Source organism: Recurvomyces mirabilis (genome assembly GCF_035927965.1).
Source record: "Recurvomyces mirabilis strain CCFEE 5264 chromosome Unknown scaffold_5, whole genome shotgun sequence".
In the NCBI taxonomy this organism is placed as follows: domain Eukaryota; kingdom Fungi; phylum Ascomycota; class Dothideomycetes; order Mycosphaerellales; family Teratosphaeriaceae; genus Recurvomyces; species Recurvomyces mirabilis.
In genome coordinates this window covers 136615-153795 of record NW_027041939.1, presented here as the reverse complement: position 1 = coordinate 153795, position 17181 = coordinate 136615, and the positions used below count along the sequence as shown (strand labels likewise).

Genomic DNA, 17181 nt, shown 5'->3' with positions numbered 1-17181 from the left:
CTACGTCTATGCACCAATGCCTGAAGTCCCGTTTGTACTGCATCTGCTAGTCTATCAAGATCGCAATCACTCAACCGACGAGGATGCTCTCCAGCTCCTCTCTGCCAATCTCCCCACCCGTGACCATCAGGGGCATAAGCACCATCCTGACGGCGCAGTACAGTATTGGACCTTGCGAGCATCTGATGCAGAGTCCGGATATGTGATTGAGCTCTTCATGCTTCCCACGAATGGGAGGCTTGATATGCATAGGGTCAAACTCGATGCCACGGAGCGAGTCAGATAAAGTGAAGATGCACAAAGAAGAACACCAGAAAGATCTCGGTTGGCTACGATCTTCCTCATACCCTACACAAGGAAACGAACCAAATCAGCAAGTCATAACAGTAAATACTCTAATACGTGAGTATAACAAGTTCAAAGCAAGGCTCCGTTCCAGATGGTGTGAGAATGTCGTGCCCGCAACTTCGTGTCGTTCCATCACCGATGGAACTGCGGAAGACTGCTTCGGTCGAGGAATTATAAGACTCCATGATCCTGGATCAGTCGGTCAGATGGTCTTTTTACACTTTTCACAACTATCTCTGCCATCAGTGAGTTGGGGAAAGTGTGGGTTGTCGCTATGACAGCATCTGCTAACTTGTCTTGCCATGGGATTGTCTGATCGGATGTGTCGTTCTGAGGGTCGGGTCGCGAGGGCTCTGAATTGATTACTAGTGGCTGTAAAGTATTCTGTCGGCTCTATTCTTGCGTGGCTACGTGCTCCGTGCATAATCACATACATTCAAACAATTTTGCATCGTCAGACATATCTGAGAGTACATGTCCAAGCATGCCAGTTCTCCGCTAGCAGCAGCAAGCGAAGAATAGCACCGAGATCACTCCGCCGCACCCTCAGCCTTAGCTCGCACCTCCGCCATCTACACTTCCTTCGTGCATCCGACGGACGTCTATACACTTTCCGTACCTGGCCTGACTCTTGTTATCGGACCGTCTGTTCGGACTAACAAGCCATTCTGCGGGGCACCACGTTGTCATCGTGGTGAAAGGCGGGGAGAACGTCGTCATTCCACGCCCAGAACGTGACAAAAGTTCACTCTTCAGCCTCCCGAATGCGCTTCTTTCGGACGTCCTGCTGCACAATGTCGAGATCATGGCTCGGTTTGGCGAGGCAGCTTGGACCTTCTTGAGTAAGTGAGATGATTTAAGATCTGTTCTGCGTCCAGGCTTCTCTCTTGCAACTCCTGTTGCAGGTCGGGCTGTTTGGGACCTTGATTTTTTATTGTTGAATCATCATCATGAGGACTACTACCACAGCAGCTGCCCTGCTCGCAGCATTGCCAGTAGGCATCGCTCAGCAATGGGGACCACAGCACTGGGGACCACCTGACCCGCCCTCTGGTCCTCCTGGCGGTCATCCTGGCGGCTGGGGACCCCCCAATGGGCCCGGGCCTCACTCCTGGCCAGGCCAACCAGCACCGTCCCCTGCGAGCTCCGCCGCCGCCTCCGGAGCCAGCAGTGCTGCAGCTAGCACTTCTTCCGCTGCCTCTGGCTCAAACAGCCAGAGCTGCACTCCTTTGACCGCGTCGATGATTGAGGCATCCGGAAACAACTCCCTCTTCACCCGCTGGAGACCACACAGTCATTTCATGGCTCCCGCAGGCTGGATGAACGATCCCTGCGGACCTATGTATGATCCTACGAGGGATATCTACCATCTTTTCTACCAAGTGAAACTAAGCTGTCTCACGACGATCTAGACCCAGCTGACGTCTCGACAGTGGCATCCACAGCATATCAACTGGGGTAACATTAGTTGGGGATATGCTACGAGCAAGGACCTGATCACTTGGACTGATCACGTGAGTTGGACCTTTTTCCAAAATTCCGACCACAATTGACGAACATCACAGGTCGGCTGGCAAGACAACCAAGCCCTGGCCCTCGGACCCTCAGGCAACGGTAGCTTCCCATCCCACTACAACGGGCTTGGAATCTTCTCTGGAACGGCCCAGCCAGTCAATCTGCAGGGCGAGGTGGATGGCACACTTTTACTCATGTATACCTCCGTCAGCTGGCTCCCTACTAGTTGGAATATTCCCTACCATCCTCATACAGAGTCGCAGAGTCTGGCATTGAGCACAGATGGTGGCAAGACTTTCCAGGAATACGCAGGCAACCCGGTCATTAGTGCGACGGCCAATACTGCGCCTATGGGTTGGAATGTTACTGGTGAGTCCCAGAAAGACATATTTGGGAGCAAAGCTGATCGTTGAATAGGCTTCCGTGATCCCTTCCTCGAGCCCTGGCCAGCAATGGACGCTGTGTTAGGCATGTCGGAACCTCACTACTACGCCGTATTCGGCTCCGGTATCAAAGGTGTCGGACCAAGGATCCCCTTCTGGACTGCTCCAGCTCGCAACCTAACAGACTGGACGTTCCTAGGCGCTCTCTGGGAGCCAGCAGACAACACCTCTCTTGGCCCCGTCCTCTCGACCGGCACATACGGTTTCAACTTTGAGGTCTCCGGTTTCTTCTCCCTCCCTGATAAGAAGGGCGACCTGCACTACTTCGTCAACATGGGCACAGAGGGCGGAAACGTCAGTTTCCATGAATCAGCCCATTGGGCATTGTGGAATGAAGGTACCATCTCAAAACGTGCCAACGGCTCGGCCGCTTTCACGCCGACAGCCGGCGGTGCAGGAGATTGGGGCCTCTCGTATGCTTTGACGAGCTTCAACGACACCAAGAACAACAGGCGTGTCCAGTGGGCATGGACACCCGAAGACCTCACCGGCGACGGCGGTCTCTTCAGCGCTAGCCAGCAGGGTTTCCAAGGCAGTCTTGCACTCCCTCGTGAGCTCTTCGTGCATGAAGTCGACGGCGTGACAGATAAAGACGGCTCCCTTGCCGCAAGCAAAGAAGCCGTCCTCGTCTCGACAGGTAACGGCGCCTACACCGCCCAAACTCTTGGTGTCCGCCCTCTACCAGACGTCGTCGCGGGCATAACCTCCAACGCTACACACATGGCCTACGCGGCTGGTACCGTCACCGCCTCCAAGATTGTCCAGAAGCAGGGTGATGCATACATGGAGCTCAAAGCCACTATCAGCTCCAGCACCGGTGCCGCAGGTGTAATTATCGCGGCCTCGCCCGACATGAAAGAATACACGACTATAATGTATGAGCCTACAAATCACACCATCCTCGTCGACCGCTCGCACAGTAGCGCCATCGAGGGTTTCGCCAATGTCACTGTAACAGGCTACTTCAGCCCTTACACCGTCGGTTCTCAGACCGAGGCCATCAATATGGATATCTTCATCGATGGCTCTCTGGTCGAGATCTACGTTAACGAGCGATTCGCTCTAGCTACAAGGATCTATCCTTCCATGCAGTGCAGCACTGGCTTTGGTGTCTATGTCGCTGATGGTAGCAGTGCTACTTTCGCTGGTGTGGAGGCGTGGATGGGAACCATGAACGTCTGGCCTCAGAGGCCGTTGGATAGTTCCTCGCCGCTACTTTGGGATTCGGCAGCGCAAACTAACAATTACACTTGGTGGAGTGGTAATTAGACGATGGGTTGGTGCTGATAGATACTGATGTTGATGACGACGGGAAGGGTAGTGGGGTGTAAGATTGGAGAGTGAAGATTATGTATATATGAGCGATGAAAATGTTGCATACACAAATTACGCCTTGATCACATTCCCACTCCTCGTGTATAACTGAAAGCCCGTCTCAAAGCAACGATACAGTCTATGCCGACTCTGCTTCCACTCGCAACAGCTTCCCGAGCTACCACTTCCGTCTACTACCCATTGTCTACAAGATCGGTCTCTTGGAGAGCTTGAGGGCAACATTGATCACGCTAGCCGTAGCCAAGACGTGAGCAACAGTGCGTGCCGGCCCAACGTTGAACAGATAAGCCGGGTAGTAGATGAAGCACTTGCTGATAACATGCAGACCAAGCAAGTTGATCAAGCTCTGATCAGCCGGTGCAATCGCCGCCGTTAAGGCAGCTGTGAGACCAAAGCCGCCGAACATCTCCATAAGGTTCGAGTGCGCGGAGTACAGACGCAGAGGCAGACCCTGGAGGTTCTGGACTTGAGAGCGCGGGTGGTTGTTATCGCGGCCTTCTTCATTGCCGGCTTCGACACCTGCGGCACTGCCGGCGCCGGAGAAGGCGTAGGTCACGGCGATGTAGAGGGTGGAGAGGGCGGCGATCTTGCCAGTCTGTGCGACGCGGGAGGTGCTGCCGGCGCTGCCTAGCCACGCCACGGCGCTGCAGACGCCATTCACAAGGCCCTCGGCTAGGCCGTTCTCTTGGGCGATCCAGGACGTGCTTCAGAATGTGTTAGAGAAGGCATGCATGGCAGAGCGGAGATGATTAGTGATACTCACAGTGGGACGGCAGCGATGAACAGACCGCCGAAACCTGGTCACTCTTGTCAGCACATTCCCTTGATGGCTTGGTAATGTCATAAATGATCACTCACCAGCCATAGCCAAACCCTTAGGGTTGACAACGCCATCCTCCTTCAGCTTGGCGAGGATAGTATCCTTAGCCTCCTGCGCCTTCTGCTCAGCCTTCTCAGCTCCCTGCTTGATGTTACGCTCGGCCTTCTCAGCACCTTGCTTGATATTGCGCTCGGCCGCCTCAGCGCCCTCCTTGGTCTTGCGCTCCGCAGTCTCAACACCGTCCTTGATGTTCTGCTCGGCCTTCGCTGCCTCCTGGCGGGCGCGGTCCTCGGCCTGGCCAATCTTCTCGCCGGTCTTGGCGCCCTGCTCTCTACGGCGGTCTTCTTGGGATGACATCTTGTGCTGTGGGTATAGTCAGAGTAGTGCTGGTAGAGATGGTATCCAGATAATGGCGGTTTGTTGATACAGCAAGCTCGAACAACAGATCTGGCGGCAGCGGCCACCCGCGCCTTGGAAACGGCACACCATCGTCATAGGGCCTGGAAGCCGGTCCTCGGTAATGAGGAAGCATTGCACACGGTATAGCTCCAAAGCAGAGTTTCACCCCGCTGATACTCTGTTGTCGTGCGAATCACAGCACGCCCGCGAGACACTCAACTTCACAGCCACAGTCCGTGCACTTTCGATGTGTCGATCTCCCACGTGTTTTGCATGCAGCCACTGGTGATGCCCGCAAGGTTGTCATCGAATTGATTGAAGAAGTCTCCGATATGCTTTGCCAAGCGTTGAGCCTGGAGGTCGATATGGTCGTGGCATATCTATATGGTGCCTCACCAGACCAGTGGCTGCAAGGGATAGGTACAGCTTCAAACCCAGCAGCGGCGGGAGGCAGGGTGAGATAGCGGTGATCCGGCTAGAACGACGACGACGACGAGAGTATCACTTTGGTAACTGGTATCACATTCCATACTACACTCTAGTTCACAGCAACCTCAGCAACCTTGCGATCAGCATGCCCCTTCAGATCCTGCAACCTCTTCAATTCCTCTTCCCGCATCGCAGCTTGCCTCCTCAACCGCTCCGGTACAACAGCCATCCTAGGCTCCGTGATCTCCCACCCAGGCAACCTCTCCTTCCCAAGCTCTTTAAGAGTCTTCCTCTCAACAACAGAATAAAGACTCTCATCCCTCCGATCAAAATCAAAAGGCTCGTTCAAACTAACAGGAGGATTCGTAATAATCCTCAACTCCCTCAATTTGTTATTAGAGGCCGAATGCAGCATGAGCGGATGCAACAGATACACATCTCCCACCTTCCCACTCGCCTCGACAAATGCATCCTTCGGCATCGACTTGGCTAGATCACAGAACCACTGTAGTCTCTTCACCTTCTCCGGCTCCATGGTAGGGTTCCCAGCTCGAGGCGTCATCATCGGCGATACACCCTCAGGGTGATCGTGTAGGTGTTGCGCTACTGGACCGATGGCACTGGGACAGATCATCGTCCCGCCACCGCCTGGATTGATGTCGGTGAATAGTGGGATGACCAGGAGTCCTTGCTCAGGACTGTTGAGAAAATGCACGAAGAAATCACCGTCGACGTGCCAGCCTGGGAGTTCACTGCCGTGGATATCCTTCCCTTCGCCCTCCGGCGTACCCAAGTTGACGATGAGGCCGTCGTTCCATGTGCGGTTGTAGCTGCCGATACGCTCCTCGCCACCCAGTAAGTCGCAGATGGCTGCCCAGGCTTTTGGTGCGAACTCACTGGCTTCGAATTCGTTGTGCTTGGGCATGTTGTGGCGTTCGCCATGCCATGTTGATTTATCTGTCGGTGACATGCCTAGTCGTGTCCATACTGTGCCGATCAATTCGTCCGCTTGAGCCTGAGAGAAGCAATTCGAGAGTTTGAGCCAGCCGTGTTGCATGAAGTGGTCTACATCTTTTTGTGTGAGCTGTTGGTAGGATGCCATCTTGTCAATTGGTTTGTGCCAATAACGTCGTGTGCTCGTTAGATCCGACAGCAGGACGGGACATATATGTACTTCTTGTGGTCGGTGGCGTTACCAGCGACATTCGGCACCAGTCTCCATCTCGGCGTTGGTTTGTCTTCCTTTCACCTGTAGCTGGCTAAATGTGGACCGGCTAAATTGAGTGGTGGGGTCTGTGCCGCACCGCATTCGGAAGGAGCTTACAGTCAACAAAACAATACTCGAATCATCTACTTGTTTTACACATCGTCCACGACGCAACATGTCTGATACACGTATGGACTAGCTATCTGATTCCCCACTTACTCACAACTTACTCTCGACTCCTGGCCACGCCTGCACCAACGCCATCTCAGTAGTTCCATCCTCAATACGCTCTTCGACAACGAATACAGCGTCACTATCGCCTCGCCCAGCCTTGACCCATCTGCCATGACCTCGCCAGGCCTCAGCTTTGTGAGCATCAACTTGGACACCATCGGGTAAATTCTGGCCAGGAGTGACGTATGTCCAACCCTCCAGAGCAGCAGGCTCATAGACTCCCTGCCCAGGACTGTCATCCTTAGTCGCCAACCCTAGTCCCTTCTGCTGTATTCGATACCGCACAGATGGGTGTATGAACTCGCAGGTATTCGTCAACAGACGATCTGTTGGCTTGCCTGTGTTCGAATCGATAGCATGATATGCACCCGGGGTTCGCGGACCTCTGCCAGTAACGGCGTTTAGTGCTCCCGTATCGGACTTCTCAATCTGACCCATCGCCCATGAACACACGGGCACGTTCTGCAAGGTGTAGAACTTCTCATTGGCTTGCTGCTGATCTTTGATGTAGTCTGGATGAAACGAGAGGAAAGGCTGGAGCTGTGTGATCATCCAAGCCAGTGTGACATTCGAGACCGACGAATCAGCATATCCACCACCAATCGAAGAATGCACACCTGGGAACCAGCACTGCTTTAGCAGCTTCAGACGTGCGCCGGAGCCAGGCTTTGGACTCTCCCAGACGGTTGGTGAGAAGGTCATACGTTCTTCGTCCAACGCAAAGGCTTGGAAAGCGTATTCGACATTTGATGCCACTTCAGTGCTGACGAAGCTGTATTCTTTCCTTTCATGGCTGAAGAGCCTAAAACCCGCTACATCGAGCTCTGGGACACCCAGGGTTCCCACAGTATCCCAGACCCCGACAATCTTGACCGGGATGTTAGGACGGGTCATGCCTTCCTGATCGTGGTCAGCGATCTGAGAGGACGATAAGAGTAGACGTACTCACTCGGATCAGACGCGGCATGTAGTCAGGATCCTTGAAGGACGGCCGGTCGATTGACCGGTCAATCGAACCATATTGTGCTTGGTAGGCTGGGTCGACTTGGTTCTCCCAGTCTTTGAAGATAGGGTAGAACGAGTCCAAGCCCTTGACTGTCAATAGTCCGACTTCAGCGACCAAGGCACTGATACTCCTTGCTGTGAAGGCGCCACGTGAGAAGCCGAGCAGCACTATCTCGTCTCCGTCCTCGTAGTTGTTGCAGAGATCTAGACTATTAGCATCCTACTCATCGACCAGGACGCAGATAGCGTACACGCGTATGCCTCTCTTATGTTCTCAGAAATGCCAGAACCGAGATAGCCACCCACGAAATAGCTGTAGGCATTGTTCTGCGAGCCCACGCCCGCTTGATAGTAGACGACTTGTGGTATACCATCGCTTGAGCGAGGCAGTAGCGCACGAGATGTACGGGTCACATTAGATGGGTTGGCTAGCTTTCCACCGGTCTTCCAGGGGAGCCAGCTGTCACGCACGAAGCTGGCTTATGTTACTAAGTGGCCTACGAAGAAGAGAACTGATTTCGCTGTCGACTGGTTTTATGGTATTTATGCAAGACATACCCATTGTCACTATCCTGGGCAAGTGTCAGTATACATTGCCCGCGGCCCATCTTTATAGCTTACCGTCCAGGTACCATCGCAGGCCACGATCAAACGCTTGAAACCCATGTCGATGTGAACAATGTAATGTTAGGATTATGTACCAGAAAGATGGGTATCAATGCAGATACATATCTTCACCTCCATGCGAATAGCCAGCTCGTGTATATCGCGTGGCACATGTCAACGTGAGAGCATGTGGCTGGCTGATGGTAAGCATGGGAGATGCAGCTTACAGCTCTTGGGTCTAGAGCCTGGGAGCCAGTAGTAGGTCAATCATTGGCGCTTACGATAACCATCTCACACTTCATCTCGAGGGTAGCGGAACTTGTGGATTGTGCGAACAGACATGCAAGGCACAAAGTGGACGTCAAGGCAAAGAGGAACGCAAGGTTGAAACACACAAAACACAAGCCTCGTTCACAAGCAGAACTATCTACCACTACCGATCGCACCCTGCGGAGACCGAGGCGCCACCTTATCCCGACTCTTGCCCGGCGGACCAATCGTGCCCGCCTTGTTCCCAGCCGGAATGAAGGGATTCGCATCTGGACGAGGCGAGTTCGAACCGGTGCTACCAGTCGTCAACGACCCAGAACCCTCGCTTTCCTTGCGATCATCGAACATCGGTGCACCTGCGGATGCCGAAGGCTGCATAGGCCATGAATATTGATTCACGGGTTGCTCGGCGGCGAAGGCGTATTCCTCGCCGTTGTCTGTGAAGCCTGAGTACTGACTTAGCATGCTAGAGCTACGTCCACGTGGACCGTGAGTGTTGTTCGACATCGATGGTTGGGCGGAGTGGAAAGGCGACTGGAAAGGCTGAGGACCATGAGAAGCGAAGCCGTTCGTATGAGGACTACCGAGCGAGCCGTTAGTACCGGGAAGCATGCCCTCGGGCGTGGGAGGAGAAGAGTATCCAGGATACGCAGGCGGGGCTGTGTTCCAGCTTTGAAGTGCGGCAAGCTGTTGATACGTCTCCTGCGATTGGTCCATGAGCCCATTGATCTCACTCTCCATGCCCGAGATTTGGCTTCGGAATTGCCAGTCCTCTTGACGGCGACTGTCCGCTACGCGAGCGCGTTCGAGCTCCCGTCTTTGCTTGGCAGACATGTCTGCCTGCTGCTTCGACTCCAGCTTCTCGTGCTCCTGCACCCTTTGTGCATGTCGTGCCTCCATCCTCTCCCGTTTGGTCTTGGTCGCCTCCATCTCCGATCGAATCGCGGTCAACTCGCGGTCAGCTTCGGCTTTGGAAGTGTTGAAGGTCTCCTCAACAGATCGTTTTGTGTTGGACGCTGCTGCCCAATGTTGGCGCTTTTCGTTCATCTCAGCAATTTCATTGTCAGGAATGTCGCCAAAGGACTCGAGTTCACGCTTGAATTCAGCAATGTCCTCTTCAGCCTTGGTTCTATGCTGAGTGAATTGCTGCATCTTCTGCTTTTGGCGATCTTCCTCCGAGGACTCCTTGAGCTTTTTCTTGAGGTTGTTGATATCTTTACGGAGGTCGGTAATGGCCGCTTTCTGTTCTCGTCTGATCTTTTTGGCTTTGTTACGCGCATCATTCAGCTTTGCGCTAGCAGTCAGAATAGACTGTCTGAGAGTAGTGCTTGGCGATGCTGGCCGTGGGTGATGGTCGCGTGGCTGAGCAGCGACCGAAGTCACCTGTTCTGCAGACGGCGCAGCGTCAGTGATGAACCGCAAGGAACATAGTACAGCTCCACTTGAGATATCAACCACTTCACAAAGGAACGTGCTCCTGGGCGCGAGGCCAAAGATCTCGCCGTCGTAACAAGGCTTGCCATTCGCTTCGTCGCCAGTAGCGCTTGACATAATGCGTGCTGAGCTCCAGGCTGCGCCATTGATGCGAATGAAGAATGGCTTGGACTTGTCAATGCCTGCAGTGATGGCAACCTCTTCATCGCCATGCGCAGCAGTCTGCTCGTCTGCATTCGCGGCCAGCTGCACCGAGAAATACACCTCCGTATCGCGCACCTCAGTAATACAGATCCGGTCGGTAGGGGAGATAATCGTGCTTGTAAATGTTGGTTTTGTGTTTCTATCCATTTCAGCGGCCTCACGTGCGTCATCGGCCGCGTCTCTCTGCTCCATTTCTTTAACGAAAGTGACTTTGGTGCTGGCAATGGCCGCCCAAAGGGGTTGCTGGCTCCGAACTTGGTTGGCCTGCTTCTTCTTCCTCTTCGTACTGGACTCGCGCGGTCTGCCATCTCGTAGCAGCGGCGGCGGTCCAGGTGGACGTCCATCACTACTTGTCACAGTCTGAGGTTGCTGTGCTGCTTCCACGTTACCCATTGGTGGGCGTGAATTCGGCTCGGAATTGAGAGCAACGTCAGAGTCGTTAGTTGTGATGGTGGGGATTGTCTGGTCCCTTTCATTGGCTTTGACGAGAGATCGGCGAATGCATGTCGTGACGCCCTGTGAAACGATGTGTATTCCGAGTATGGTACGAATGACTGTAAACCCCCACCCACGCTCTACGATGGGTGGCGAAAGAAAGGAAGATACTATAGGTGGAACATCGAGCTGTATGCCGATGTCCATATTATGTATCACGGAGCGGAGGTAGTCCAGAGCGGTAAGATGTATAGCTTTATAGCGAAGAACGTGCACCAAGCAGACAGTCAGCGTGGTTGTCGCGATGCTGTACGTTGGCCCTCCAGTGCTTGCAGCTGCGCCGCTCAGTGAAACGGCGATGACAGCTTGCGAGAAATCGAGGAATATGCTCTGCAATGGTTTCCACATTGGTAGCCAGAATGCCCAGAATATGAAGTCCACGATCAATATTGTAGCCAAAGCGGGATATCCTAGGTTGGAAGCATTGAACATTTCTTTGATATTCGGGAAGGTCGAGAGCGATATTCCAGCGGTGGGAGGTACGAATGTTAGCGAAGCGAACAGTGACTGTATGACCAGGACCAGCGTGGGTGGCAGCGAGAGCAGCAGAATGAGGATGGAGATGGCATCGCGGAGCGGATAATAGGTGAGAATAGTCGACATGGTTGATAGAGGACCTCCAGCCTGCGACAAGCTTGTTCTGCGTATTGTAGCCGGTACCTGGGCTTCTACACATGGAGCAGCAGCAGATGCAGCCTCGTTCGCATTGTCCACCAAGTCCAAGCCTACTTCATCCAACGACACCTCTGACGCAGTCCTGTTCCTTGGCGTGATCTCCAGTCCTCCAGCATGTTCCTTGATAGCAAGACTCGGACTGGTCTCGAGAGCAGATTCTGCAGGTCGTGGAAACCTCAAGCCTTGATTCAGACCCGTCGTGGGCAGCGCTGGCGGTGGTGCGGAAGACACGGGCTTCCCATTAGGCTGCCCATTCAATTGCCCATTCGACGACTTCTTCGAGATCCTCTTCCCTGGCGCAGCCAACCCGTTCTCGTGCCTTGTGTCGCGCTGGTTCGGTGCGGCGTTCTTCGTCTTGTGCGGGCGAGGCATGAAACCCCTGGGATAGTAGCCAACACTCACGCTCTCCCTCCCGGCTCGTCCACAATGCGGCGAGCCAGACGGGAGTCACGGGATGTGGGAAAGAATGTTGTTCTGGTGATGTTCGGGTGGAGTCGTGTCACACAAGAGAAAGACAGAGAAACGAAGACACACCACCGACTGAACACTAGCACAAACTGGAGAGCGGACGATGAAACTTCGGCAGGACCCGGACCTAGGTTGCAACTGCAACCGCCAGCAGCGTTACCACTATTACTCACCACTTGCGTCTGACCGAAGAGTAGCCCAAGTGGCCAAAACTCAGTTTCGATCAGACGAGCGAGACATTTGCCAGCCTCTCACCAGCGCAACGCACGACCATTTTGATTACTTGTGTGCAAACTTGAACCTGGCAGCAGTAGTGGTGCACGTCTGAGGGGCCGATACGAAAGCGTGGAAAAGCTACACCGATTTCGGCTGTTTGAAGCCTCTTTCCGAGCGAGATCGACAGCGCAGAAGCCAACCCCAGGTCCGCAGGGCTGATGAGGCGAGGGAAAATCGACGGCGAGCGAGGCGCTTCCTCCGCCCCCATCCCCATCATCCTGCGCGGCACTTCTTGCTGGTCATCACCTTGGATCCGGCACTTCTCACCGCTGATGATGTACAAAAATCATGTTGCGCTATCGCCTCTCACCCTGAACAATCCTTGAAGCTACAACGCCTAGATGCTACAATAGTGTGACTCTTGTGCAGTGCTATATAGGCACCTCGACGTCACAAGACCTAAGCTCTCCTGTCGGCAACCAATGGTTCCGATATACACCCGTCCTCTGCAGAAAATCTGCATGGTCCGTCCCAGCTAGTGTCCTGTCGCAATCAGTATGCATGTTGATGTGCGAGAGATCAGCGTCACGGTCTCACAGCTCGGCAGACCGCTTGTCCTGCTTTGCCAACTGACTTGCTTTCCGATCTGCTGGAGCGGTATCGAGGCGGTAGACGAAGAAGTAACGCGAGGCCCCCTACCACACCTATAGACTGGTCGAGCCATAAGCTGCTGACAACTGAGTCTTCGGTGCTGATACATAGGACCGAGCTACGTAAGCACCTTGTATCAGATTCCAAAGCTATGTGATAATGCTCCGTTGTACCTCAGTCAGCAGTCAGCAGGAGATTGATGTCCCGCCGCACGCTTTCTAGCTCCGCCAAGTCGCCACAGCGCAGTACCTTCTCGAAGTGGACGCTACCTGTGATCTGGACACGACTAGGATCGTCTAGATGGCCTCGGGACATAATTCGATAGGAACAGAGGCTTGCTCTGCGAACCTGCCACGATGAGTCGCTTTGCCACGGCGCAAGACTTTCCCAGTGCAGCCCGACTGAGTGAGCCCGTGTCTCGCTCTTCCAGCTCCAGGCAGGAAGTGGAGCGGTCAGTGTTGTGACTGGAGGAGCTTCTCACAAGCATGATCCTCCATAATTATGGCCCTTAACTACCCATATCTTCAACAGCACCCTCTCGATCCCAAGTCTCCACTTCAAGCCGCCTCACCTCCTCCCCAATCCTAGCGCCCTTCTCCATATTCACCCTCCTAGCCTCTTCCTGCAACTTCCAAGTCTCAAGAAACATACTGTACATGAACTTCGGCAGCGCGATCTTCTTCGCCCGGGTATAGTCGTAGATCAGAATATCCTCACTCAACCGAGCAGCAGGCCGCTGATGTAGTTCAGACATCACCACCACATCGAGAACAATCGCGGCATCGTCCGGAGTCGGCTCGTTGTGTAATTTATGGTAGATTGAGATATGGTCTGGCCATCTCATCGGGAATTTGAACTCGGTCGTTATCGTCCTTAAAATGAATCCAGCTTCTGTCGGTGCGAAGAGGGTACTCCACGCCTTCTTATTCTCAGGGTCGAGTTGTGCCAGCTTCTGCGCCCATTCTATGCGGCCTGACTCGGCGTAACGATTGTACATTACATTATTCACATGACCCATGCTATCCATCTCACCCCAGATCACTCCTCGTCGGTGTATGCCTCTTCTTGTCGGGTCTGTGAGGAAGCCTTCGCTGCCTACGACTAGTTCTCGCCAGTTGCGTGCTACTTCGGAGAGGATGAGACCTGCTCGGTGAGTTTGCTCTTCGGTGGCGCCGAAGGTTAGGCAGGTGCCTATGCGTTGTTTGATCTCTGATAGCCATCTTGGGCCTAGAGAGTCAGGAGGAGGTGCTGTGGACTTGGTCGATCGATTTCGTTGTACGGCCAGGGATCGAAGCGAGGATTGTGATGTAGATCTGAGGCCATGGCCGCTTAAGTCGATGGCCTTTCGTACGGCTCTCATGGCCGCTGGTTGACTCTCACACATTCATCTTTAACAAATTGCTGATCGTGTATTACCATATCATACCATTGAGTATTGTCTTAGTCCATGAAGACCAATGGCTGACGAAGGTGACAGGAAATATACCTCGGCTTGAACAAAAGTCTAAATTACATAGCGAGACGTCACCAAATTCACCACCATCGCCAGAATCATTTGAGCTTCGGTTGCTTAGACCAGTTTCTAATGCGAAGACTTTGAGCGTCTCGAATCCTACAACAGCCTATCCTCCGACTAGTGTAGACGAGAGTATGCCTTCTACGAGTCCACTACGCCACGATGTCATCCGCATCTACAAAGGTTAGCAACACATCCGGCAGCTGAAAGCGGAAATGCAAGAATCGTACTGATAATGAAAGTCATAGAACTGTTGTATCTGGGACGAGAATACCCCCTAGGCTACGCTTACTTCCGACCCCGTCTTCACAAAGCCTTCATGTCGAAAGCAGGGTTGCAAGACCAAACCGAGATTCACAAGGGGATCGAGCAAGCCGAATACGTGAAGAAAGGTGAGGTTCGAACCTGAAAGTAATATGGATTCGATATATCTGACTAACGCTATCCTCCATAGAAATCGAAGCCTTGTAAGAACAACACGCTTTTCAAGTAGTGGTATCTCGCGCAATATATACAGACTAACCACCCAATGCAGGTACTACCTCAAACGGTACCGTACCCTAAATAAACGCTACTCAAACGCCTGAAAACACCTCGCTACAAGCCTTGGACAAGAAGCACCATCCACCAATCAATCAATCAGTCGCCAACTTCTTCGTGGCCCACCAAGCCCCGACCTCGAGACACTCGCCTCTCAGCGTATCTCGAGCGGGATCAAGCAGGTCGCCCATCATGGACAACCACCACGCACTCCACTCCTCCGAGTTCTTCCCACTGGCTTCCCTCAAGATCGGCTCCAGGGACTCGATCATTTGCAGCACGGTCAATAATGCCGTCTGCCGCAGCGCTAGCTGGTCCTGAGTGAGACGTTGACTTCTTCCCATCTTGCCTTTGCCTTTATCAACGACTTCACTCGCTGTGCGGGAATGCTGCTTTTGGGCTTCGCGTTCCCAGCGGAGTTCTCCTAGCGGGATGGCTACGCGTCGGATGCCTATGTCGTCGAGGGTTTCGGTTTCTTGGTAGAGGACCTGGGAGATTCGGGCGCATGGTGTGGGCGATAGCTTTCGAAGATCTAGTGCTTCTGTTATCCAGGTATTGGCGTGCTGGAGATATTTGTTCTGCGCGGGCGCGAACGGCGTGCCAGGTGCGATGAGGAACGTGGCGGTCTGGTCGGCAATCTTCTGGTTGTGGGGTTGTTTCGCGTTCGGCTGTGGTGGGTGCGGGAGCAGTGAGCGTAGGACATGATCCGACTCCCAGATCTCCAGCGTGCCGCCTACGGAGAGCATCCGTATAGCATCGTCCAGGAACTTCTGAAAGGCCCCGCCGACGGTCAGGACAAGACTCAAATCTTTCAACATGATCAGGTCAAACTCTTCGTCATCGAAAGGAAGTGGAAGTCGGCGCATATCATGTTGCACAAACGTCCACTTCATGCCTTGCTTGTTGAGGTTCGGGGCGAGCGGAGCAACGTCGACACCGGTAAAGGACACCTCATCGAATCCGTGGGAGCTGAAGTAGTCATGGCACATGGACGACCAGTACCCACTCCCACAGCCCAGCTCTAGGACTTTCCGTGGCACTTTCTTGGCGACATTGGGTGAACAGATGGCCCGGCCAAAGACTCGACATCCCAGCAGTGTTCGAAGGTTCTGTCGTTGTAGCTCCGGCAAGTCTACTGGCAGCGGATATGGGAGGTCGCGTAGATATCGTCGACCATGTCTTAGCTCATAAGGTCGGCTCAGTAGCTCAGCATGGCTTGCCTCGGAATGTATGGAAGAAGTAGAGCTAGTGTTGACTCGCGTGGTCTCCATGCCTCCATACTGCTCCACCAACGTCGCTCCACTTGTAGTCGTGGAGAGCTTGTTCCGATCGATCGATCTCGTGCGCTCCAGTCCAGCAATGTTCTCGTGAGTAGTGATATCGAAACTGGTGTTCCTCTTCCTGTCGGCAGATGAATGGGAGGCAACACGGTTCAGTGCATTAGTCGAAATCTGTTGTTGCTGTTGGTTTGGCGGTCGTGGCGCATAGTAAGCATAAATCAGACCGTCCATTTTTCTTCAATGCGGCGCCTACGCCAGCCTTATCAACATGATCTCACCACTCCCGCGCACGCACAGTCGTACGGTGCCTTATCGATCTCGTACTAGCAGTTCTGCCGTGATGGCGCAGGAGCGCAACGTGGAAATCGCGTGGGTCAGGGAGCCGTCTAGCGTCCACTCGAGCTCATCTATCTGCGCCCTGACGAGATCAGTGTGGGTTGAGTCAGCACGGCAAGAGCAAATCGGAGGTCGTGAGGCCGAGCGGATCCCGGTCAAAGGTGTGGTCAGTGTATGTATGCTGATGCCGAAGTAGTTACATTGAACTTGCGGAGCTTTTAGGTGTGTCAACCACTGAGCAATTAGCTATGAGGCACGGAGGTGGGGTGGCAAATGGGTTATGAATGGTTTCTTGTTAGGGTACATCTGGCGCAGCTTGCGTGTGCCATTCGGCACTAGGCTGGTGTGGGCGCGGCAAAATCTGGTCTGGGTGGTGTGTCAGGCCGCAGAAGTGCGGCGGAGTTTGGGCTGGTTTGAGACATGAGGCCGTTACAAGAATGGGTGGGAGCTTGAGCTTCGTATAGATACGCAGCGTACATGTGATTGACGGCGCGCACGCGAGGTACGCCAACCAGGTGGGCGAGTACTGTATCAGCAGGATCAACGAATGAAACGCACGACATAGCGCATAAGCGAGGTGCTTCATCTTCGAAGCCAGGGTGTGTATGTAATGGTGCATGAAAGGCGTGAAGAGCATGGAGGTGAGACCGAGGCCAGCCTTCACACCTCAGAACACACCCAGCCGTAGTATTGTCATGGACGTGGTCAGCAAAATTTCAACTTGCTATGCCATCAACCTTGCTCCAGTCGCAAGA

General features: G+C 53.6%; 7 protein-coding genes across 7 annotated transcripts; 2 read left to right on the top strand and 5 right to left on the bottom strand.

The window, feature by feature from the left end:
* Positions 1–1298: 1298 nt before the first annotated feature.
* Positions 1299–3575, top strand: LTS14_002375 (uncharacterized protein; the record flags this gene model as incomplete). The annotated part of the gene is made up of 4 exons (XM_064835081.1): positions 1299–1730; positions 1782–1862; positions 1914–2232; positions 2281–3575. The coding sequence occupies 4 exons, from the start codon at positions 1299–1301 to the stop codon at positions 3573–3575; spliced, it is 2127 nt and encodes a 708-aa protein (XP_064697016.1).
* A 250-nt stretch (positions 3576–3825) lies between these two features.
* LTS14_002374 (uncharacterized protein) lies at positions 3826–4818 on the bottom strand (the record flags this gene model as incomplete). The annotated part of the gene is made up of 3 exons (XM_064835080.1): positions 3826–4345; positions 4405–4438; positions 4500–4818. The coding sequence occupies 3 exons, from the start codon at positions 4816–4818 to the stop codon at positions 3826–3828; spliced, it is 873 nt and encodes a 290-aa protein (XP_064697015.1).
* Positions 4819–5398: 580 nt separating this feature from the next.
* LTS14_002373 (uncharacterized protein) lies at positions 5399–8401 on the bottom strand (the record flags this gene model as incomplete). The annotated part of the gene is made up of 6 exons (XM_064835079.1): positions 5399–6354; positions 6727–7630; positions 7680–7939; positions 7987–8210; positions 8294–8307; positions 8357–8401. 6 exons carry the CDS (start codon positions 8399–8401, stop codon positions 5399–5401), a joined length of 2403 nt encoding a protein of 800 aa, XP_064697014.1.
* Positions 8402–8764: 363 nt separating this feature from the next.
* On the bottom strand, positions 8765–11791 carry LTS14_002372 (uncharacterized protein; the record flags this gene model as incomplete). Its single annotated transcript, XM_064835078.1, has 1 exon — positions 8765–11791. One exon carries the CDS (start codon positions 11789–11791, stop codon positions 8765–8767), a length of 3027 nt encoding a protein of 1008 aa, XP_064697013.1.
* Positions 11792–13262: 1471 nt separating this feature from the next.
* LTS14_002371 (uncharacterized protein) lies at positions 13263–14114 on the bottom strand (the record flags this gene model as incomplete). Its single annotated transcript, XM_064835077.1, has 1 exon — positions 13263–14114. One exon carries the CDS (start codon positions 14112–14114, stop codon positions 13263–13265), a length of 852 nt encoding a protein of 283 aa, XP_064697012.1.
* A 391-nt stretch (positions 14115–14505) lies between these two features.
* Positions 14506–14741, top strand: LTS14_002370 (uncharacterized protein; the record flags this gene model as incomplete). Its single annotated transcript, XM_064835076.1, has 2 exons — positions 14506–14662; positions 14725–14741. 2 exons carry the CDS (start codon positions 14506–14508, stop codon positions 14739–14741), a joined length of 174 nt encoding a protein of 57 aa, XP_064697011.1.
* A 164-nt stretch (positions 14742–14905) lies between these two features.
* Positions 14906–16321, bottom strand: LTS14_002369 (uncharacterized protein; the record flags this gene model as incomplete). The annotated part of the gene is made up of 1 exon (XM_064835075.1): positions 14906–16321. The coding sequence occupies one exon, from the start codon at positions 16319–16321 to the stop codon at positions 14906–14908; it is 1416 nt and encodes a 471-aa protein (XP_064697010.1).
* Positions 16322–17181: the final 860 nt, after the last annotated feature.